The sequence below is a fragment of the Amblyraja radiata genome, chromosome 37 (assembly GCF_010909765.2).
Source record: "Amblyraja radiata isolate CabotCenter1 chromosome 37, sAmbRad1.1.pri, whole genome shotgun sequence".
In the NCBI taxonomy this organism is placed as follows: domain Eukaryota; kingdom Metazoa; phylum Chordata; class Chondrichthyes; order Rajiformes; family Rajidae; genus Amblyraja; species Amblyraja radiata.
This window is the reverse complement of record NC_045992.1, coordinates 11,770,756-11,796,087: the sequence shown is the minus strand read 5'-3', so window position 1 is coordinate 11,796,087 and position 25,332 is coordinate 11,770,756. Positions and strand designations below refer to the sequence as shown.

Sequence of the window (25,332 nt, the reverse complement as noted above, 5' to 3'; positions counted from 1 at the left end):
CCCCCCCCCCCTCCCCCGACCGTCCCCCCACCCCCCTCCATTCCCCAATCTTTGCTCATCCCCAATCCAGGACTTTCCACACGCCACTTTGATTTCATGTTTCGTGAATCTTGTTCTGTGACTGTTGGCAGATCAATTTCCCTCCTGCGATAAATAAAGTTCTTTCATATCATACCGTATGTGGGCTGTGATATTCGATCACAGAATACGACAATGGGTAACCTTGCCTTGAATACCAACACTATCTCACGCTCTGCAAGAAAGAAGTCTTCCAGCATGGACGAGACCTGCCTCCCACACCAACATCGCACCGGCTAAATCTAACCTTCCACGAAGAACCCAACCGTATACAAATGCCACAATGTCGGACTTATCTTTAGTAGTCAGAGGCAGGGGGCGGAGGGGAGTCAATAAATGTTTTCAAATCAAAATAGACTTTATTCAAGTGAATCATCTTCTTGTCGAGTCCACACACACAAGATTAGAGGTTGTTCAGCCAGAGATGAACACACTTCTCGGCATCTGCATACAATGGTGTCTGTCTTGTGCTTCTTGTGCGTGGTGGTGGAGAGATTGGTGGAAACAGGGCTGTGACGTGAATGCTCTTTCCTTAACCCCATTCAAGTGAATAAATATATGCAATACAGGAACTGTGCAGAAAATTCTTCTGCTATTTTCGGAGGCTGTACTCCATTCAATTCATCGTTGCACAGTGTTTACAACAAATTGCCCAATTTTACCCCATACCCTTGCCACTCAAGTGGCCCACTGGGATGAAATCCCTTCCTTTATTTTGATGGGCTTCTCCAGCACACTCTGTCCACCAATGTCCAGCAGCGGAAGGACCCTAGACTGAGGGTCCTCCCCCACAGAGCCTTGGCGTTGGCTGCACTGAGCTTCAGTGTGTCCCTCAGCAGGTACTCCTGCAGTCTGGAGCAGACCAGTCGGCAACATTCCCAGACGGACATCTGGCTCTGCTGGAAGGTCAACAAATCTTGGGCAGACCAACGAGCGTCTTTCACCGAGTTGGTGGTTCTCCAGCAGCACTCGATGTCCACAGAGAATCAATAAATAACATGAAGGATTGTTGCGAGCGAAGCTATGTTGAGTAATATCAATTTTAATCCAGGTCTTGGTCTCTGTGAGTGAAACCCCGTTGTTATACACGCAATTTACCAGAAGTTTATTAGCTCGTAATTCATAGGCATGTTATTTATTTTTCAGCACTATGCAGTGGAAAAGCATTATGTAACATAATAGTGATGATTTATGTATCATTTGATTGCTAATAATCAAATCATTTTCATTTGATTTGCTACTTCCCGCTTCACCCTTGCACACCAAAGGTGACAGACCTGGAGAGAGAGGGGATCATGTTAAGCTCCATTTTTGGTAACCTTGGATTACACACCTTTCATAGAAAAATAGGTGCAGGACATTCGAGCCAGCACCGACATTCAATATTATCATGGCTGATCAGCCAAAATCATTCGGAGATGCTGCCTGTCCTGTTGAGTTACTCCAGCTTTTTATGTCTAACTTAAGAGGCATTCAAATTGACACATGAACAGAGAGGGCTGAGGGATAGAGACCTTGTGTAGGCGAATGGGGTTGGTTTAATTCCCCATCATGCTCGGCACTGTGGGCTGATAAACCTATTCATGTGCTGTTTGTACTCTATGTTCTCTGTTCAGACTTCTAACATAAGGTCAACACTTATAAGTCAAGACTTTCAATGCCCTTTATTTATTTATCTGGGATTGAATCGATACTGGTGTATATTATTTTGTGTGAGGATCTACAGCTTTAAATAGCTGCACCATTTGATGACGTTAGGTCAATAATGCAGTCTGCACAGGGCGATCACTAGGGAGACTCACTCTCTTCTGACGGCGTGCAATTGCACTACTGTGTGAGATGATTTGAAAGAACGTTTGATCCAGAGTGCAGGGGTGCTAGATATGAGAGAATATGTCCAACGCACTTCATGGTTTGTTACCGGTGCTATAGTGGTGTTAATCTAAGGAAATAATTACTCCCGTTACCTGTTCTATGCATTCAGGGACGATCTCTCGCACTTTGCTGAATCCTAGTAAATGCATTCAAAAAAATAAATCAATATAAACAGGTGTCAGAGGTTCATGGGAGAAGGCAGGAGAATGGGGTTAGGAGGGAGAGATAGATCAGCCATGATTGAACGGCAGAATAGACTTGATGGGCCGAATGGCCAATTCTACTATCACTTATGACCTTATGAATTATGTACTAAACGTATTCAGAATCTAATGGTGACAATGTAGTACTTTGGATACCATGAAAGTCTCATGAGTGTGATTTATCATTGCCAGGGTACTCAATGTACACACATGTGGATATACGTGACATACTCCTCAATTAGTGGTCTGTCTTGAAGATAGCAAATCTAGCAACTGCAAAAGAAATACTCTTCAGAATAGGAAATTCAAAGTGCTCAGCCCATCTAACCTGCATGTGAGTCCAAACCAACAACAATATCAACAATACGAACAGTTGGTAGAATTGCTGCCTCAAGGCACCAGAGACCTCTGGTACTGTCCGTGTGGAGTTTGCATGTTCTCCCTGTGACCGCGTGGATTTCCTTCAGGTGCTCCGGTTTCGTCACACGTCCCAAAGATAGGCTGGTTTGTGGGTTAATTGGCCTGTGTAAATTGTGCTGTGGTCATGAGCTGTGTGCGATGTTCGACATTCTGTAGCTGAGATGCTGCAAGGTGATGATTCTACTCGTCTCCATCTCCGGGCCAGCGAGCATGGCGACGGTCAGTAACGGTACACTTTGCAGCATTTTACCAATTTATTGTCACTTGGGGAACAGGAGCCGATTTAAAGGACATTTCCTGTGATAACGGAGCTCGGTGTCAGCAGCTGCTCTCTGCGGCAGATGAGATGGTTGTGACCTACTCACCCGACACGTGCCGGTGAGTCCTTTACAGGTGACAGGAGATTCAGATCAAGTGTTTAAACAGAAACTGCTGTACGGAAACGTCTTCACATCAGGTCAGGGGCCCAGATGTGACTGCTTCTGACAGGCGTGTCAACACGCACGCTGTACTTATTAAAAGCCATGCACGCAAACACTCTGCGATCAATGGGCCCCACGTGTATTGTCTTCCCGTTCCAGTGGCAATGCGAATCGGCTGCCTCGCCTGCAGTAGGTTCGTTGTTTCGACTTTTTTTGATTTTTCTTAGTTTGTGCAAAAGTATGTTTAAGTGTGTCTCTGTATGTCTTGTGTGGGGTGGGGGGGGGGGGGGGAATAGGGGGAAACCTATCTTGACGGAGATGCGACTTTCTTTCTTGTCGCTTCTTCGCCCCCCTCCCTCCTCGCGGCCTTACAGCTGGTTTGGTGCGGCCTTTCCCGGAGTCGGGCCCAGAGCTTCAGTGGCGGCGCTGCGGGGACTTTAACATCGCGGAGCGGGGTGACCCCTTGCTGGGGGTCGCCGGAGAAACACTCCGACCGCCAGCCTGCGGCCTACAACATCTTGGAGCCATCGTCTGTGGAGTATCCGGCAGCCGGCGTGGAGCGGACTTTACTTTACCATCGTGGAGCGTGCGATCCTCACCGGGAGTCGCCGGAGGAGAGCTCCGACCTCCAGCCTGCGGCCTACAACATCTTGAAGCCTCGGTCTCCAGTAAGGAGGTGGCCGATTTGGGAGCTCCAGGCCGCGGGGGTGAGCTCGTCCTGTCCTGACGTCGGCGTTCCGACCATCCCGACCAGAGGGTTTGAACATCGGGCTGTCCGTAGTGGCGACTACGGACGGTCAGGGGCCCGATCACGGGTGAACAAGGGAGGAGGAGGATGAGGAGTTGCCTTCCACCACAGTGAGGAATGCTGCGATGGATGTCTGTGTTGAATTATGTTATGTATTATGTCCTTTTTTAATTGTAACGCTGCATGGTCAATTACATTTCACTGCACCTTATGGTGCATGTGACAAATAAATTTGATCCTTTGAACATTTAGCTCTGTCCCACTTTGCATATGGTCTCTGCCTCCGGAGGCTTTCACAAGAAAGAGCGTCATCCATCATTTGTGAGAAGTATTCTGTCAATTCTGGTAATGATCCATGTGCTTTCTGCCTCTCTGGATCTCTCTGCTGGGTTCCTGCTCTCTTTGACTTTCTCTCAGTCACTATGGAAAATTTTCAATTAAACCCTCTTCTACAAACAGAAGGAGGCCATTTGATCCATTGGCTCCACGCCAACCGCCAACAGACCAGTCCTCCCCCAGCCCCCCTCATTATTTCCCAGTGGCTCTGCAATTTAGCCCTTTGCCTCTTATGTTCCCTAAGGGATGAGTTTTAATCATCAATTAAAGGGCCTGTCCCACTTAGGTGTTATTTGTGCGTCACGCAGATGGTGCACAAAGATTTTGTACATCACAAAATCCTGGGGCGCCGCGCGCTTCCACACGTCACTGCATACGACACCACGCATCACGTGCGCATCAGGTGCGCTTCACGATGAGCACGTCGTGCGGCGTGGCGCGTAAATGGGACGACAGATGGCACAATGGGCTAAGTGTTCGGCTGGCAACCGGAAGGTAGCCGGTTCGAATCCCGCTTGGAGTGCATACTGTCGTTGTGTCCTTGGGCAAGACACTTCACCCACCTTTGCCTGTGTGTGAATGTGTGTGAATGTGTGTGAGTGATTGGTGGTGGTCGGAGGGGCCGTAGGCGCAGATTGGCAGCCGTGCTTCCGTCAGTCTGCCCCAGGGCAGCTGTGGCTACAGAAGTAGCTTACCACCACCGAGTGTGACTGAGGAGTGAATGAATAATGCGATGTAAAGCGCCTTGAGTATTAGAAAGGCGCTATATAAATCCCATCCATTATTATTATTATTATTATTATTAAATGATGTCGCGTAAATGACACGCAAATGACTCCCAAGTGGGACAGGCCCTTAACCTACCAGTGCAAATACAGGAAGTGGGAGGAAAGGCATGTAGTCACAAGGAGAGCGTGCAAACTGCTCAGAATGCACTGGAGATCAGGATTGAACCTGGGTCTCCAGAGCTGCGAGGCTGTCACCCATTGCGCCATTCTTACCCTACATTGTCCAACCCTTCACTGGTCATCACTGCGGTTTTCCTGGTGTGAACTACCAGTCACCACATCCCCACCAGAAGCACAAACAGGGCTCCTGCAAAGATCTCTGGAGAGAAGGAACAAACCTTCTTTAACAAACTCTGAAGCTGAGCACATCCTCCAGAGTAGAAGAGCATTACTGGCACTCAGGCAGCACACATGCCCTTCCCCGACTGGATGGAAGTTTTTGGTCACTGCTTTGTTTAATTGGTATCAGCCATAAGTGGCAATGTATCCATGGACCTGGTGTGGGTTACACTGCTCTCCAATTGAACAAGAGGAATATGTATGTTTCCATATCTATAACCTCACATAATCTTGTTAACAGTATCATATGATATGTGTTTTCCAGCAGTAATTATATAAAAATAGATTCAATAAATATTGTCTGATAGCAGTGTAATTTTAACCCTTTAATGCATATTTTGCTCTATGAAATAATGTTGGTTTCTGGTTTATGTATCTTTTATAAAGTTTGAAGCAAAGCCTTTGTTATGAATTGTGTTGGAAGGAACTGCAGATGCTGGATTAAATCGAAGATAGACACTAAATGCTGGAGTAACTCAGTGGGACAGGCAGCTTCTCTGGAGAGAAGGAATGGGTGATGTCTGAAGAAGGGTCTCGACCCGAAACGTCATCCATTCCTTCTCTCCAGAGATGCTGCCTGTCCCGCTGAGTTACTCCAGCATTTTGTGTCTCCCTGTGTTATGATTTGCTTGATTAATAAACCTTAAAACCTTTAATACTGATCGTTTTTTATGACAGAGAGAGAGCGTTTCAGAGACAATAAGATAACCATATCTGCCATAAGGTGGTAAAAGCAGCCCATAACACCTTAACTGTAGCAAGAACAATCTTCCTCTATGATAGTGTTTAAAAAATGGAAAGGACCAATTAAACAATTACATTATCTGTTAAAAGACAGACACAATAATAAATGAATTATTCCCCATGATGTGGTTCCATAATCCACTAGTGTAAAATTGTCTAATGTTAAGATGCATGGAACAGTGAGCAGATTTGACCTGGATGGGTACTGGACAGGATCAACGCAAGCATGTTATAGCGGTTTTAAGGCAGGCTAGAGACTTTAGGGAAACAAGCACTTCAGCCCACTGAGTCCACACTGATCAGCATCCAGAACACGAGCGCTATGCCACATACTTGGGACAATGTCCAATTTACAGAAGCCTATTAACCTACAAACTAGCGATCACCCCATAAACTAGCATTGTCCTACACACTGGGAACAGTTTGCAATTGTTACCAAAGCCAATTGACCTACAAACCTGTAAGTCTTTGGAGTGTGGGAGGCACCCGGAGAAAATCCAACTTGCAAACTCTGTACTGACAGCACCCGTAGTCTGGATCGAACTGGGGTCTCTGGCGCAGTTAAGGCCCTGTCCCACTTACCCGAGTTACTCACGAACTCTCCCGAGTTTTCCCCTTGATTCGAACTCGGGGAATGTCGGGTAATGTCCGTAGCGAGTCCGTAGGAGTCCGTAGATGTTTTGTAGCGGACCATAATGCCAGCTGTAGGAACTCGGGGCATCAGGTAAGTCGGGATGTTTTTTCAACATGTTGAAAAATGTCCACAAGTAAAAAAAATAGCCCAGAGTACCTATGAACGGCTATTACCGTAATTCTTCGAGTTCGAATCAAGGGGAAAACTGGGGAGAGTTTGTGAGTAACTCGGGAAAGTAGGACAGGGGCTTAAGGCAGCAACTCTATTGCTGCCGCCCAAAGTGACTTGCATTACCTGTGGCTTGTTCTCTTCCTCATCCTTGTAGTAGTAGAGTTGCTCCCCCCTCAGCACAAACCACCGCTGCTGCCAATTCTTCATGATGCTCCGCTGCTTCTTTAACCATCCCGACTTCAAGGCCCGTTCCTGGAGGCAGGGGGAGGACGGTCTGCTGGAGGGACGCGCTGCCTCGCCCATCACCATGCTCTTCGAGCGGGCTGCCAATACCAAGTCAAGTCAGAATTAGGAAAACAAACCATGTGTAGGAGCCTTTTGTGTTTAGGCTAACTACTGTTGGCATATTATATTATTTTGTGTAGATATTTCTTTTTTTTCTTTCTTTTCCATCCTTAATTATTTTATTTTTTTTAAAATTAAAAGCATTGTACATACATCTTAATCATGATATGCAACATAATACATTTTGTGTACAACTTCTCTTTTTTTTAAACTTTAAGCTATAATAGAAAAAGAGAAAAGAGCAAGAAGAGAAGAATGAGGATAGTAGTGAAGTGTAGTCCGCAGTAGTTAGCGTTAAACGAATGCTGATGATTAAGTAAACTGCGTGCTTGAGAATGTGAGAAGAAAAAAAAAGGAAAGAAAAAAGAAAAGAAAACAGGCCCCAAAGAGAAGGCCTTAGAAAGAGAAAGGAAATAATTAAAAATTCCAAAGAAGGTAGAGCTAAACAAAAAAGAAAGGGAATGTGCCTAATTCATAACGATTCACACCCATCACCTAGTTCTAAAACAATAACTATCTAGGGTTATGCTGTACCATATTATACTTGTAATAAATCAATAAAAGGTGACCATATTCTTAAGAATTGTTTTTGTTTTCCTGCTAGAACGAGTCTCATTTCCTCGAGATGTAGTATTTCCGACATATTTGTGATCCACATTTTAAACGTTGGGATAGGAGCGTTTTTCCAGAATTTAAGTATAGGTTTTTTTGCCGATATCAAACCATAGTTTAGGAAACATCTTTGAAATATAGTTAGTTCATAACTATAAATATATATAGTTAATATAGTCTAGATATTTCTAGCAGAATTATTTTGGACACTTTGGGGCGGTCATTAGATGCACTGAGGGGCGTATACATATGGGCTTAGGGGACAGGGAGTGATCAGACCAGGCACATGGGTGGAGAGTACACAGATCTCACAAGATCGGGGAGAACAGAAAGCTACAACTTGTATGCAGAATGAGGAAAACCTGGTACATTCATCTCTTTGTTTGTACAGCTACTTCAATAAAGAACCAATAGTAATGGCTGGAAGATCTGTTCTTTGTGGTCTACGTAAGATCACTCCTACTGACCTGCGTAGTAATGGCAACGGAAAAGAAGACACTGGAAAGCTAGAAATTGCCATTACACAATGTAAACATAAATTGATAGACATCTGCAGGTACATGGATAGCACAGGTTTGGAGGGTTATGGGTCAGGTGGGACGTTCTAGATGGGGCATGTTGGTGGATCTGGGCAAGTTGGCCTGAAGGGCCTGTTTCCATGCTGTATGACTATGACTATAACTCTATGACTGGACTCTACCTATTACTGTCAATGGTTAGCCAGATCACAGTGATTCCCTGAAAAATAACATAGCGTGTATGTTTGAGCAAACTACAAACTGCAAAATTCAATTGATATCCTCATTTCGGGATTTTCTGCAAAAACCTAAATTGTAATAATTTTGGTTTGAGCCACACTAGGAAAAAGTTCAGTGGAGGAAATTAATTGGACCATAACGTTTATGGAGACACAAGAGACGGCAGGTGCAGCAACCTGGTGCAAAAATACAATCCCTGGTGGAACTCAGCAGATCAGGCAGCCTCCGTGGAGGGACTATCCCTCCAAAGATGCCACTTGCTACCACCTCAGGATGCTTCCAAACAATGTGAAATGATGTCATGATCTTTACTTAGTTAAATTCAAATGTTACTATTCAGAGGTAGGCAACAATTATGAACATTAATTGAAAAATAGTCTGGGTTTGAAATCAAATCGAACTGTTTTTCCGACAAGTGTTGCCCCTGTGAAATTAGACAAGGGTAGCAGGAGCGGAGGGGCAGTGAGCGATCCTCAGTTACCTGCAGCCACAGTGACTGGGTTCTGAAATGTATTCTAGTGAAGTTAATGAGAGTAGAACTGGCAGCATCAACTAGACTGCACGTTCAGTGAGCGTGAATATCTGCTGGCGGAAAACTGCAGCAAAAACCATTTTATAGCCCTCAGGTAGACACAAAATGCTGGAGTAACTCAGTGGGACAGGCAACATCTCTGGAGAGAAGGAACGGGTGACGTTTCGAGTCGAGACCTTTCTTCCTTGAAGTCCTCAACGAGAATAAAAGAAACTTTTAAAGGGCCTGTCCCACTTTCACGACCTAATTCACGACCTTTTTTACTCGTGGACATTTTTCATCAGGCTAGAAAAACACCCCGACCTACTTGATACCTCGAGTACCCACGACTAGCATCACGACCTACCTCGACCTACCTACGACCTCCTACGACCACCTACGACCTTGTGACGACCATGCTGTGATATGAGTCAAGGGCAAACTCGGCCGAGGTCGTGAATTAGGTCGTGGAAAGTTGGAAGGGTCCTTAATGCACCTATAGTCTTTCCTCTGGGTCATTAGCAGTGTGTTCTGGAGATGAATTCTTCACTTGTGCAGACTCGTGGAGCATCAGGAGTGTTAGTAACCCCGACCTATGCAAGTACAGCTCCAAGCAGTACACTAAACATTATTCTCACACTACAAATGAATCGATTACAATCATATATTGTCTTTTTTGCCTACTGGTTAGCAAGCAACAAAAGATTTTCATGGTACCTCGGTACATGTGACAAGAAACTAAACAAACTAAACAAGGTGAGGCAACATCTATGGAGCGAAGGAAATAGACAACGTTTCAATAGACAATAGACAATTGGTGCAGGAGCAGGCCATTCGGCCCTTCGAGCCAGCACCGCCATTCAATGTGATCATGGCTGATCATCCCCAATCAGTACCCCGTTCCTGCCTTCTCCCCATATCCCCAGACTCCGCTATTTTTAAGAGCCCTATCTAGCTCTCTCATGATAGTATCCAGAGAACCTGCCTCCACTGCCCTCTGAGGCAGAGAATTCCACAGACTCACCACTCTCTCTCATCGGCCCGAAACGTTGCCTATTTCCTTCGCTCCATAGATGCTGCTTCACCTGCTGAGTTTCTCCAGCACTTTTGTCTACCTTCGATTTTCCAGCATCTGCGGTTCCTTCTTAAAACTGAAACAAGGTGCTGGAGTAACTGAACAGCATCTGCATGGGTTTCTTCCAGGTGCCCGAGTATCCTACCACATCCCAAAGCCATGCAAACTGAAGGTTAATCGAGAGCAATACATTGCCCCTTCTGTGCAGGGAAGTGGAAGAACCTGGAGGGTAGGGGGCTTTTGGAAGGGGAGTTGGTGATGAGAATGTGGGTGGAATAGAATTGTGGAATATGAGTTGGGGAGTAGGATTGCTCTTTAAACTGGCACGGACTGGTCTGAAATAATTCTTATTTGAGCAAAGGAAATAAGAAAAAGAAGGAAGCCGCTGGAAATATGTAATAAATAGCAATGCAGGATGATTTTCATTGAATTGATATTCTATCACACCCTCCATGCTGCAAAGTACACTGCATTTGATAACTCACAGCTACTAATTTGTACCCACAAACTCCAACAAACATCACGGGCTATTCAACAAAATATCTGTTGTAGTTAAGTTTGCGTTGCAGATATAACTGAAATCAATGAGAAAAGCTTTCAGAATATAGAGAAACAGCACATAAAAACATATTGAACCTCTAAAATTATAAATAATGACAAACTTTTGGAAGGTTAAAATTGATTTGAAAGATACAGCATGGAAACAGGCCATTCGGCCCACCGAATCCATGCCAACCTTTGATCACCTATTTACACTGGGTCTATGATATCCCATTTTCGCATCCACTCCCTACATACTAGAAGCAATTTGCAGGCCAATAAACCTACAAACAGGCACGTCTTTGGGATGTGGGAGGAAACCGGAGCACCTGGAGGAAACCCATACGATCACAGGGAGAACATGCAAACCCCACACTGAAAGCACCTGAGGTCAGGATCGAACCTGGGTCTCTGGCTGTGCCACTATGCTGTCTCTAATATAGGGTCTCAACCCAAAACGTCAACAATTCATTTCCCGCTCACACAAGCCGTACAACCAGCTGTTCCTCCAGTAGTTTGTTTCTTACCCTACAGAGTTATTCAGACACTTAGGAGACCTAAACAGCAACCTCTCGTGACCTTGCCCACCACCCAAAAAAAAATCAAGGTCGAGGTGACCTACAACCTCCTATCACCTCCCACGCATATGTTGAAAACCTCCCTCGACTATGAAGAAAACCGGATTCGACTAGACCTGCGACTAAAAAATGATCGATTTTTAAAACGGCAACCTATTTTTAGTCGAGGCCAGTTTTAAACATGATGAAAAAATAGCAGCAACCTAGATGAAGCCTCGACCACGCGGAAACCACTTTCGACCATTAGGGAGAGTGACCAAAACCTCCGGTGACCTCATGGAAACCTTGGGTGGCGGGCAAGGTCACCAGAGGTTGCTGGTTAGGGCTCCTAAGTGGGACAACTCTCCCTGTGGAGTGGGTTCCACACACACACTAACGCCGACGGGAGTAGAGTCTCACCATCTCTCAGTGAAGGACAATTCCCACAAACACTGACTCTCACCAGCGTTCAGTTCTATGGACATCAGTGTTCTGTACACCCTGTTGTACATTTTCATTGACAATGATTCAACAAGTCATGAGTCCACAGCTCCTGATTCATGTGGTGCCACACTTACTATATGATAATCCATTTGCCACCACCCCGCCCAGTCATTTAATCCATTTACTTGGTAAATCTAATAAAATCTAACACAATTAGTAATGTGAAAGGATCAACAGATGTACTTCTCCGTAGTCAAAGACAGCCATTGCCCTCGATATTGCAATCAAATAGAACACATCCCCTTTAACGACTGGAAAATACCCATGATATAGCCACAACCACCATGTAACAAGGTACGCTAAATGAGGACTGCACTGTTTTAAAATTATCTAAGCGGTCAATCTGTGATACACACACCCACCTCTCTGAGTGTTCAGTTGCTGCTGATGATGTCGGTGTCTTTACAATGTAGGGCGTTTGACTCTCAAACCAAAAATGAAATACATTATGTCCTGTTTTTTCGCTCCTGTTGCAGAAATGAGGAATTAGCCCAAAATGCTTTGGTTGGAGAATAAAGTATTCAACAGGAAGCAGAGAATAAAGATGGTCCAACACTCTGACTAAGTGAGATTAAAAATAAATACTGCTAAAATTCTAAAAAGAGTCTTTTATGTCGATTATGTCATCAGTAAAAAGAAGAAATAAGTAGCTCTGTCCAATAGCATTTTAAGTGAAGGTCGAATTACTATAAATGCCACTTTGATTTAACATGATCAGACGGCACGTTTGGTTAATTAGGATACTGTGAGTGGGAGAAGGCTGTAATTGTATGCTACAGCATATGTTCAACTCTGCTCATTGCACTTCTTGACTTTCACCATGGGTTTACTAGAATTTAGAATGAACTGGATGTAGAGATCACGCAAGCTCATTACATTTCGTTCTGGGGTTTGGCATAAGAAAGACGAGGGTCGTAGAGTCATAGAGTGATACAGTGCGGAAACAGGCCCTTCGGCCCAACTTGCCCACACCGGCCAACAAGTCCCAGCTACATTAGTCCCACCTGCTAGCATTTGGTCCATATCCCTCCAAACCTGTCCTATCCATGTACCTGTTTAACTGCTTCTTAAATGTTGTAATAGTCCCTGCCTCAACTACCTCATCTGGCAGCTTGTTCCATACACCCACCACCCTTTGCGTGAAAAAGATACCCCTCAGATCCCTAATAAATCTTTTCCCCTTCACCTTAGGCTTATGTCCTCTGGTCCTCGATTCCCCTACTCTGAGCAAGAGAGACTGTGCATCTACCCGATCTATTTCTCTCACAACCTTATACACCTCTATAAGATCACCTCTCATCCTCCTGCGCTCCAAGGAATAGAGTCCCAGCCCACGCAACCTCTGCCCATAGCTCAGACCCTCTAGTCCTGGCAACATCCTCATCTTCATGGCACTTCAGAATATTTCAATGTCCCTTGCAGCAGTGAAACTGTTAGAGGTATGCTGAGTGGAGGAACAGAATAAATGGAGTAGCCAAAGACATCAATGACTGGATCATCTGTTGTCTCTTCACTGAGCTCAGATACGGACATGAGCACCACCGAGATAACAAAGATTTTTTTCCCAGATGGCACAGTTAGCTTTGGCCTGGTGAGTTGGGAACTAATACCAAAGCCAAAGACCAGGATTGTAAAAGATGCACTTAACACTGTGCAGTTATATAAGATGTCGGTGAGGCCACACTTTATGCCCACAATTTACAGTACGGCCACAGTATTGTGTTCAGTTCTGGGCACCATGTTACAGGAAAGATGTTGTCAAGTTGGAAAGGATATGAAGAAGATTTACGAGTATGTTGCCAGGACTCGAGGGTCTGAGCTACAGGGAGAGGTTGAGCAGGCTGGAACTCTATTCCTTGGAGCGTAAGAGCATGAGAGGTGATCTTATCAAGGTGTATAAAATCATGAGAGGAATAGATCAGGTATACACACATTTCCTCAGGTTTAGCTTAGTTTAGTTTAGAGATATAGAATGGAAACAGGCCCTTTGGCCCACCGTCCGCGCTGACCAGCGATCCCTGCACTTTAACACTATGCTACACAAACTAGGGACAATTTAAATTCATAGCAAGCCAATTAACCTACAAACTTGCACGCTTTTGGAGTGTGGGAGAAACCGAAGATCTCGGAGAAAACCCACGCGGTCACGGGGAGAACGTACAAACTCCGTACAGACAGCACCCGTAGTCAGGATCGAACCCAGGTCTCTGGCACTGTAAGGCAGCAACTTTACCGCTGCGCCACCATGCCTGCCAGGTGGTGAAGGATTATAGCAAAGGGTAGGTTTTGAGACGGCGTTTGGGGGTCTTCACTCGCTAGCCAAAAAAGTGGGATGTGTCTGTGCTGTGTGGGATGTTTGAAAGCATCCGCTGGGAAGCCAGGAATGTCGTGCAGGAGCCAGGAATGTCGTGCAGGAGCCAGGAATGTCGTGCAGGAGCCAGGAACCAAGGGGCTGGCAAGTAACAGTGGGAGAGTGATTAAAAAGAAGGAAAGTGTGTTATGACAAGTCATTGATGCAAACAACCTGGAATTTACAACGAGGAAGGGATAATGTTATGTACTGCCTGGGATTAGAGATCAAAGATTAAAGGCTTTATCTAAAAAGGATTAGATTCATACCCTGTTAATAAAAAAAGGTCCATATGGCATCACATCCTAGCTCCATGGAAGGTTGCAGGGTACTTTGCTAGCACCACCAGGAGATGTAACACCTGTCCCTCCACCTCCTTCTAAGCCTCCATCCAGAGATGCCAGAGGTCCTTCCAGGTGAGACAGAGGTACCCGTGCCCCTCCTCATCTACTGCACCCGCTGTTCCCAACGCGGCCTCCTGTACATTGACCAGACCAAGCGTGGACTCGGCAATTGTTTCGCTGAACACTTCCACTGGATCCGCCAAAGCCAACTGGATCTCCCAGTTGCTAACCCCCACCCCCCGTTTTAATTCCCCTTCCCATTCCCACACTGACCTTTCTGTCCTGTGCCTCCTCCATTGCCAGAGAGAGGTCACACACAACTGGAGAAACAGCACCTCATATTCTGCTTGTGCAGCTTACAACCCGACAGTACGTAACCATCCGCCCGCTCAGGCAAACCCCCCACCCTTCCTTCCCAATCCCCCTCCTCTCATCCCCCCAACATTCCCCTCCCCTTTACCCCACCTGGACTTCCACCTATTTAACCCCCTCCCGCCAACCCCCAGCCCCCACCCCCTTGCTACCCTCCCTCCACAACTCACAACTCTTCAAACCTGTCTCACACCTTCCTTTCTTATCTCCAGCTTTGGTTCCAACCATCTGCCTATCAAAACCTCCCATGCCTGTACCCACCTATTATTTGTCACATTTTGTCCTGCATCTCTTCTTACCCAACTTTCTTCTCCCCCCCTGCAACCAGTCCGGAGAAGTGTCTCGACCTGAAACGTCACCTATCCATGTTCTCCATAGGTGCTGCCTGACCCCCTGAGTTACTCCAGCACTTTGTGTCCTTCCATGTAAGAACAACCATGTTAGTCAAACTACCATGTTCTTGCTATATAATAGCACCATTCAAGAGGCATTTAGACAGATATATGAACAGGCAGATATTGTAGAAACTTAGAAACACCTATTCATGTTCTTCAGGGATGCTGCCTGACCCATTGAGTTACTCCAGCATTTTGTTATCATGTGTACCGAGGTACAGTGAAAAGCTTTTTCTGCATGCTAACCAGACAGCAACAAGACAATACATGATTACAATCAAGCCATTTACAGTATATAGATAAGGGAAATAATGTTTAGTGCAAGGTAAAGCCAGCAAAGTTCAATCAAAGATAGTCCGAGGGTCATCAGTGAGATGGATTGTAGTTCAAGATTGCTCTCTAGTTGTGGTAGGATGATTCCGTTTGGACTTTAGTATAAAATGTAGAATTTAACTTTAGACTTTAGAGATAAAGCGTGGAAGCAGGCCCTTCGGCCTATCGAGTGGGTGCTGTCCACGATCTCCCCTCACTCATACTATGCATCCATCTAGGGACAATTGACAATTTTACTGAAGCCAATTAACTTACAAACCTGGATGTCTTGGGTGGAAACTGGAGCACCCGGAGAAAACCCACGCAGTCAGGGAGAAGTTACAAATATCATACAGATAGCACCCATAGTCTCTGGCACTGCAAGGCAGCAACTCTATCGTCGTGCCATCCCAAAATATGAACCAATATCTGCAGTTCCTTGGTATTGCATGGGATTTATTTTGGATTGGCATCATGGTCAGCACAGGTATCATGGGCCGAGTGGTCTTTTCTTGTGCAGTACTATTCCATGTTCTAGGTTAAAGGCAATGCAATGGAGATTCACAAAGCTTGTTTTGGAGATGGCAAATTAGTTGTATGAGGAGATATTGAGTAAACTGCTACTGTATTCTTTGGAGTTTAGAAGATTGAGAGGCAATCACTTTGCAACTTCCAAAATTCTCAAGAGACTTTGACAGACAAGATGTACTGTAAGGAGCATGTTTTTCTCGATTGTGCTGTGTAGGAATAAAATGTGCCGTCTGAAAATAATGAGGACAGGGTTTGGAGCATAAGAAAAGGAAGGATTATGTTACAGTTACACAGGTGTTGGTGGGGCCACACCTTTAATACTGTGCACAATGTTGGTTCCCTTTTCTATTAAAAGAATATTGTAGCATTATTGTGTGAATGCTAAAAAAGGATATTGCAGCATTGTCTGTCAGTCTGAAGAAGGGTCTCGACCTGAAATGTCACTCATTCCTTATGTCTAGAGATGCTGCCTGTCCCGCTGAGTTACTCCAGCATTAGTGTCCATCTAATGTAGCATTGGAGGCAGGACAAAACAGTTGCACCAGGCTTATTCCTGGCATGAGAGAGTTGTTCTAGCAACAGTGGCGAGGCAGTTGGAGCCCATATTCCTTGAAGCTTAGAAGAACATGGGCAACCCTATTTTTTGGGAATTTTATTTTATTTTTTAGAGATACAGAGCGGAAACAGCGCCTTCAGCCCATCGTCCGTATCGATCAGCGATCACCCGTGCACTCTTTATATCGTGCGCTCCTGGGACAATTTACAGATGCCAATTGGTCTACAAATCAGCATGTTGTTGGAATATCGGAGGAAACTGGAGAACCCCGAGAAAACCCACGTGGTTACAGGAAAAACGTACAAGCTCCATATAGCCACCGACCGACCTGTGGTCAGGATTGAATCTGGGTCTCTAGTGCTGTCAGGCAGCAACTCCACCACTGCATCACTGGGCAGAATGTTAACATCTGAAGGAGACTTGATACGGCAGAAGTTGAGATGCTTTTGTTAGTGGGAGAGTCACAGCACAGTGACACAGCAACAAAATAAGGAGGCCGCCTTGTAAATTTGAGGTATATGAAAATCCCAGATATTCTCTGCACTTGAGGGTGGTGGTGGCTGGATCATTAGCAGTGTGTAGATAGATGTAAGGAACTGGCACAGGAAGTTAACCCCGGATCATACTGAATAGTGGGTGATTGATGGTCAACTCTGATTCACTTGCGTTCTCATGATCTCCAGTGAATCAGGCTCAAAGGGCAAGATGACGAACACCTGACCCCTTATGATCCACTTAGATATTCCTAGTTGAACAAGGACAAATGGACCCACTAAGGCGACCCTATCACGCTATGGTTCCAACGAAAACCGCAGCCATGTATTTCCTCTGTGTCCCTTGATCACCTAACCCACCGCACCCCATCCAACATAATGAACAACATTTCTCCTTTCCCCTGACTCAGTCTGAAGAAGGGTCTCGACCTGAAACGTCACCTATTCCTATTCTCCAGAGATGCTGTCCGACCCGCTGAGTTACTCCAGCTTTTTGGGTCTATCGTCGGTTTATACCAGCATCTGCAGTTCCTACACAAAGTTTCTCCTCGGTCTGGTCTATTGGTTCAAAATCAGATTTCCTTGGTTTAAGGCATTTTGGTAGGTGAGGGGGAGGACAGAGGCTTAACTATGGATTGTGTTTCACACACTGTTGAAGAGTTACAACCAGCTTGAATTCCCTGCATCAGACAGGTATTTCCAGGATAACATCATGTGTACAATGAAAACTGAAACCTCTAGTTGATGAATACAACACATCACTGACATTATCTGTAGCCGACCAGCAACGCACATTTGCTTTGCTGAGAAATAGCTTAAAACCTGCACATCAAGCATTAATTATGCTGATCAGTTCTCAACTCTGCTGCTCGAACCATCTGAGAGTAAATAATGTTACTGGCAGAGTTTGTATAAAGATACCTTAATAATGACACCAATTTTCAGTAGCAAGATTAATGACATGTACTTATTTTCTTTCTTCTGTTTCATCTGTGAGCAGCACGGTGGCACAATGGTAGTGTTGCTGCCAGCACCAGAGACACACGTTTGATTCGGACTACAGGTGCTGTCTGTATGGAGTTTGTACGTTCTCCCTATGTTGGTTTTCTCTGGTTGCCTCGGTTTCCTCCCACACTCCAAAGACGTACAAGTTTGGAAGTTAATTGGCTTGGGTAAAATTGTAAATTGTCCCTAATGTGTAGAATGGTGCAAGTGTACAGAGTGGCCGTTGGTCGGCGTGGAATCGGTGGGCCGAGGAGTCTGTTTCCACGCTGTATCTCTGAAGTCTAAAGATTTACAAGGATGTTGGTAGGACTTGTCAGCCTGAGCTATAGGGAGATTATGCAAGCTAGAACTTTATTGATTGGAGCACAGTAGGCAAAGGGATGATTTAATAGATTAATATAAAATCATGAGGGGAAATTGATCGGGTGAATGAACAGTCTCAGAAGTTGTTGCCCTGTAATAGCGTTGTTACAATCCCTGCCATCGGTGCAGCTCCAGATCTGCCGACAGCTGTGCACGGGGCTCGAGAGACTGGGGGGGGGGGGGGGTGAGTAAACTGCAGGTTTTTCATTGTTGTCAGGGAGGGATTTCCTCTTACAACAAGCTTATAATGTAGAAGAAATCCCGTTTTGTCATCCATTCCTGTTTTTTTTTCAACACGTTGCTGGTCTATTGAATTGCTGGATTTGAAAGACGGGGCTCGAATTCAAGGCCTTCAAAACCACAGATTGCAAGTTCAGGCTAAAACAAAAGGAATGTAGGCCGTTTATTTAACATCTTATCTTGTTTTTGGTGTAATTTAATTTTAATCTGATGATGCGAAATAAGTAAATTAGGCCCCGATATCGGCAACTGGATCATTATCCGTATTGTATAATTGTCTATCCATGATCACTGTTTTCATGCTAAATATCTGACTAAAAACTTCCACAGTACATACAGATCGGATTGTGGCCTCTGCCATGTTGAACATAACTGATGTCTGTGTAAAATGGCCCTTGTCCTCGATCACAGCTTTTGAGATAAGTCAATAGAAAACAATAGGGAACAAGATGCTAATTTCCTAGTATGAAAATGACCATAACTTTTTCAATACTGAAGATATGAAAGTGAATTAAGTAAATATTAAAGTTTTTTAAATGCTTTATCTGTTGGGATAGATTACAGGCTTGATTTTTAAAATCTCAAAATTTTGTAACATTCCTACCTGTGAGTGGACTTGATTCTGGAAGGTGATCCCAAGTGTACAAATCCTTATTTGCACCCATTCTTCCCAATGTGTACGGCGAGTGTGGAGGGGGCATCCTGTTTGGTATGGGCTAGATGGACTGAAGAGCCTATTTCCACGACACCATGACCAGGGGTGTCAGGGGTTATGGGGAGAAGGCATGAGAATGGGGGTATGATGGAGAGATAGATCAGCCACGATTGAATGGTAGAGTAGACTTGATGGGCCGAATGGCCTTGCTGGTAGTTGCAGTGTTTCACACCGATTGTTCAACACGACCATTCATTTACATGAGGATTTTAACGTAGTTAAGCACCGCTGTGTTACAGTATCATCGGACAAGATTCACCAAATGTCACCTGGTTCCTGTGCTGTTCTTTCACAGGCAGGTGAACCAAAGAATGGGGCCATTGAAGAGCAATGAAAAAGTGAGGTGGCGGGTAGTTTTGGTAGAGAAGGCAGAATTTAGGGCCTAGATTGCTTATTTTAACTCCTTCATTTAAAAGGCAACGTGTAAACTTGTTTTTCTTCAAGTAACAGCTGACATATCGGTGAAAATTCTGCATTATTTTTCTTATTGAAATAAGCATGACTGCAGCAGCATGCATCTTGGTCTCTATAACATGTTTATTTTAGTTTAGAGATACAACGCCCTTTGGCCCACCGAGTCCGCGCCGACCAGCGATCCCCGCACATTAACATTACCCTACATACACTATCAACGATTTTACATTGATAACAAGCCAATTAACCTACAAACCTGTACGTCTTGGGAGCAAACCGAAGATCTCGGAGAAAACCCGCGCAGGTCACGGGGAGAATGTACAAACTCTGTACAGACAACAGCCGTGGTTAGGATTGAACCAGAGTCTCTGGCGCAGTGAGACAGCGACTGACTCTACCGCTACACCACCTTGCTGCCCCAAGCTTCAAAGATGTGTACAAGCACTCAGCACATTCCACTTGACAAGATTACAAACAGTGCCAATGCATTCAAATAGAACATTTTCATTAATGTAACATCTTTTGAAAATCTAAATGCATTTGCTTCATTAATGTTTTCCATTGTGAGCAATTTCAATCATCCTTCCTGCAGCGTGTACTTTGTTATAGTTACCAGTTAATCTTGTAAAAAAAAAAATCCAATTTGCTTTAAATATATTTTCAATTGGCAGGTTCACTGTGAAAAGAAAGTTCAAACTGTGAAAGATTTCAAGGAAAGTGTTATTTTCCCTGTGGTGCACAGTTCCCGTACCCTGTGTGTGAGAGACACTGTCCGAATCAGATTTATTTTCTAGTGTATCTGGGAAAGCACTAATGATCTAACACTGTTTAAGAAGGAACTGCAGATGCTGGAACAATCGAAGGTTGGCAACATTTCTGGAGAAACTCAGCGGGTGAGGCAGCATCTATGGAGCGAAGGAATGGGTGACGTTTCGGGTCGAGACCCTTCTTCAGACTGATGAGGGGATGGGGGGAGAAAGGAAGAGGCAGAGGCAGAGACAGTGGGCTGTGGGAGAGCTGGGAAGGGGAGGGAAAAGAGGGAGAAAGGAAGGACTATCTGAAATTGGAGAAGTCAATGTTCATACCACTGGGGTGTAAACTACCCAAGCGAAATATGAGGTGCTGCTCCTCCAATTTACGGTGGGACTCAATCTGGCCATGGAGGAGGCCCAGGGCAGAAAGGTTGGATTTGGAATGGGAGGGGGAGTTGAAGTGCTGAGCCACCGGGAGATCAGGTTGGTTATTGTGAACTGAGCAGAGGTGTTGGGCAAAGCGATCGCCAAGCCTACGCTTGGTCTCACCGATGTAGAGCAGCTGACACCTAGAGAAGCGGATGCAATAGATGAGGTTGGAGGAGGTGCAGGTGAACTTCTGCCTCACCTGGAAAGACTGCTTGGGTCCTTGGATGGAGTCAAGGGGGGTAAAGCGACAAGTGTAGCATTCCCTGCGGTTGCAAGGGAAAATACCAGGGGAGAAGGGTGGTTTGGGTGGGAAGGGACAAATTGACCAGGGAGTTACGGAGGGAGCGGTCTCTGCAGAAAGCCGACAAGAAATAACATGGAACTGAAGATGCTGGTTTTGTCTGAAGAAGGGTTCCGGCTCAAAACATCACCTCCATGTTCTCCAGACCATTGGTTGGTGCGGAATTGATTGGCCAAATAGTCTGTTTCCATTGCTGTATCTTTCAACTAAATAAAACGAAGCTTTTTTTTAAATCATTCTGTAACTGTTCAACAAAGCTTTTGCTCATTTTCTACCCTAATTATCCCATCAATCATATGACCTCCAAAGCAAATGTCCACAGCAATCCTATCCTCACCCTATCACAGATATTCCATTTGTACTAACTATCCGTGGATTGTCACCTTGTTGTGGTGGAGAAGCTTGTGTCGTCCTGAGATCCTAAGAGCGATGCCGTCTGGAGCGATGCTCCTGGTAGGGCCACCCATGGCGGTAAGGTCAAGGGAGAGGACTCTGACAAAGAGCAATCCAACCAAGACCTCAACGGTGGAACATGCGGAGGATGATGGCTGACCTTAGTGGAGCGTCATAACAGCTGAGAAGGTGGATGAAGGCTGCAGCAGAAAAGGGTCTCCGGTCGTCTTGGACTCCATGCCGCTGGATCCTGACCCAGATCTGTCAAGGACCGTGTGCACCAGTCTCCCCACGTTAAACAAAGTCACGCACTGGCGTCCCCCAACCATGGAGATACCCATGGTCAGCCATGACCGAAGGGGGCCTAAGAATAACAGTTTTCTCTCTTTCCCAGTGGTGATAATAACTGTGTCTCTTTCCACAGATGCCGCCTGACCAACTGAGTCTTTCCAGCATTTTCTGCTTTCATTTAATGATGGAATCATCTATGTAAATATTGAGATTGTAGTTGCAAGTCCTGGTCAACGGGTGGCGATGTGGAACAGGTTTTAGTGATGCCTCTCCACAACCTACACCAAACCCAATTAGGAGCAGAGGAGGGCATTCGATCCAATTTGAGATTCCAGCTACCAAGACAGATGTGTACAGCAATTCGTTATTTCCCCGCACAATTAAAGCATGGAATAATCTTCACCCTACCATAGTTACCCAACCAGATACAACTAAATTTAAGGTAGCTCTTTCTTCCCAACAACCCTTTCTGGCTTAAGTCTTCCCTCCACCACCTCCAGTTTAAATTCCATTTGGAATATTTTGGAGGACCAAGAACCAAGAACGACCACCACTTTTAGTTTGAAGATAGACAGAAAGTGCTTGGGTAGCTCAGCGGGTCAGGCAGCATCTGTAGGGAAAAAGGATGTGACGTTTCAGGTCGGAACCCATCTTCAGACTTGTAGGAATCACAGAGGGGGAGCAATAAGGGTGAGTCTCACAGAACTGCCGTCGAAGAAAGGAAAACATCTTCAAAGTAGGCAAACCTGGAGGAGATTTTTCTGTGGAGCAGACAAAATGTGGAGGAAGGAACTATAGATGCTGGTTCAGGATTCACAGAGGAATCCCTTTCTCTAGAGATGCCGCCTGACCCAGCACTTTGTGTCTATCTTCGGAATAAACCAACATCTGCAGTTCCTTCCTATACCACTTTTAGTTCCACGGACATGTTTTTGATTTATGATAAACTTCCTCTTTGCCGCTTCTCTCCTGCCATTCTATTGGTATTAAAATATCACCTTGGCGTGACAGGGAACAAATAAAAATTACTGGGACCAAGTCACTCATTGTCAACATTGGGCAGGTCAGGAGTCATAGAGCTGTACGGCACAGAAACCACCCCTTCAGCCCATCCAGTCTATCCAAATCAAGTTGACATACTGGGCTAATCCCTTTTGCCTGCATTTGGTCTCCAGCTCTCTAAACCCTTCCTATCCAAATCTGTCCTAATGTCTTTTATAAGTTGTAATTGTGTGTTGGGCTCTGAGAGACCTGGGCTGTAATTGACACAGCATCTCGGTGTTATATGTCAGATGCTGAAACAAAAACAGGTCAGGCAATATCAGTGGAGAGAGAAATAGTTACAACTCCGGTCCATGGTATCTCATCAACCTGAAACACCATCTACCTGCAACATTAACCCAGTCCCCATCTCCGCAGAGCATAGAACAGTACAGAAAAGGACACAAAGTCAGTCGGCACCTCTGGGGAACATGGATAAGTGACATGTTGGGTCCATTTTTCTAGTCATTGGCCCACACCTCACGAAACCCTTCCTATCAATAAAGCTGTCCCGATTTTTTTTCATAGTCGGAATTGTGTCGAGGCCCGAAACGTCACCTATTCATGTTCTCCAGAGTTGCTGCCTGACCTGCTGAGTTATTCCAGCACTTTATGTCTTTTTGTGGTATGCAGCATCTGCAATTCCTTGTATCAATGTAGAATAGTACAGCACAGGAACTGGCCCTTCCTAGTCCTTGCCGACCAACAATCACAATCCTACAGAATAGGAACAATTTACAGAAGCCAATTAACCTACAAAAAGCCCACTGTCTGACGTTGCTGAGTTACTCCAGCACTTTGTGTCTTTTTGTTGTTGTAAACCAGCATCTGCAGTTCCTTGTTTCCACACGCCCTACTGGCGCCTGAGTTTCATCATCCCTGAGTTAAGTGGAGTAGTTTGAGGTGGAGGAGATTTGTATTGTAGACCAACGTTGTCAACTAGAAGCCGGGCAGGGGTATACGACAAAGACGCTGTGGAATATTTGTAAAACACATTTCAGAAGACCCCGTTTCATTTCTATTCCCGTGACAGCCAGTCAATGCTTTATTGCTGAAGAGATCAATAAATGAGGATTTATTTTCCCCTTTGGCTTTACCTTTCTGCTGACGGCTGGATCTGATGCATCCGGACAAGGCGGAGGGTTCACGGGCATTGCTACTTCTGAAGACAATTGCTCTAATGGGAGTATTCGGGGGGATGAGAGATTGCATGTCCCCGGCCTGTCAGCTTTCAGTTAGTGCAACAAGCGACGCTGTCTGACTGCCTCCCCGAGTTAATGTTTCATTAGTCTGATCATACATCTTGCAATGAGCTCTCAGCTGCCCACAGCAAGCAAAGTTTAGACAGCGCCAGAGCTCAGCCAAGCAGCGGCATCTGCAAGGACAGATGCATTGGCTTGTTCTAGTAATGCATTTAACAAACTGCATTCTAACCCGCCCATGTTAATGCTATCCTGTAGGTTGAGGGGGACGGGGAGGTGAGGTGGAGGTGGAATGGGAGCGGGAATGATGTGGAGTCTTTCAAACTTGAGGTTTCAGCCCAAGTTCCCGTCTCTTTCAACAAGCTCATTCCACCCTGCCCGCCCGACTGTAAGCGCTCTCTACAACTGGAGCGCACACTTTACCCAAGTGACACTTTCTTTTTTTTTTTTGCACACACGTTCAGTAGCAGGGATACAAATCACCATTCGCGTCTCAGGAGCAGCAACCTGCAGCGTTGGAAAGGATGCAATGGTCAAATAATAACAAAATGTGATTTGTAGGAAGGAACTGCAGATGCTGGTTTAAACCGAAGATAGACACAAAAAGCTGGAGTAACTCAGCGGGACAGGAGAGACGTTTCGGGTCGAGACCCTTTTTAAGACAATGTGATGAATTTAACTGTATCACTGAATCGTACAGCAACCTGCACAATTGTACCAATACCCCGGGTCTCAGGTACTGCATTCTAACTCGCCCAAAGGTATATGACAAGGAACAGTCAGTATTAAATTGTACGTACCTCTTCTAACCTGCTTAATCTTGGGACTCAGCATGCTTTCAGGTCGCCGTCTTCAGGCTTTATCGCCACTCTGCCCGCTACACCACCTTGTACCATTGCCCCATTGCAGAGCAGGCAAGCCCTCGCCTCTGGTTCCCCCACAACACTGAGAAACCGTGGTGCCATCCACTCCCGCGGACAGCCAAGGAATGAAGCCTCGCATCCAGCTAAATAAACGCTGATGCATTATTTATCCAGCCCTGAATTAATTCTGCTCAAAACGAACCATTAAGTACTTGAGAGATTACTGTCGATAAATCACCGGAGCGCACATCAGGGGAGAACGGTGGATCTCTTTCCCTAATTGGCCCGTGACCAGTGTGTTATTAATAT

The 25,332-nt window shown here is 45.2% G+C and overlaps 1 protein-coding gene across 1 annotated transcript in view; it reads right to left on the bottom strand.

Moving 5' to 3' along the window:
- Window positions 1–25,088, bottom strand: part of arhgap22 (Rho GTPase activating protein 22) — a 248,890-nt gene extending 223,802 nt beyond the window's left edge. Inside the window, exons 1-2 of the mRNA XM_033012859.1 lie at window positions 24,961–25,088; window positions 6,882–7,081 (exon numbers count right to left, since the gene is read on the bottom strand). Of these exons, the coding sequence (XP_032868750.1) occupies window positions 6,882–7,081; window positions 24,961–24,994 (234 nt within the window). The 5' untranslated portion in view covers window positions 24,995–25,088. The remainder of the gene's footprint in view (window positions 1–6,881; window positions 7,082–24,960) is intronic.
- Between the last annotated feature and the right edge of the window lie 244 nt (window positions 25,089–25,332).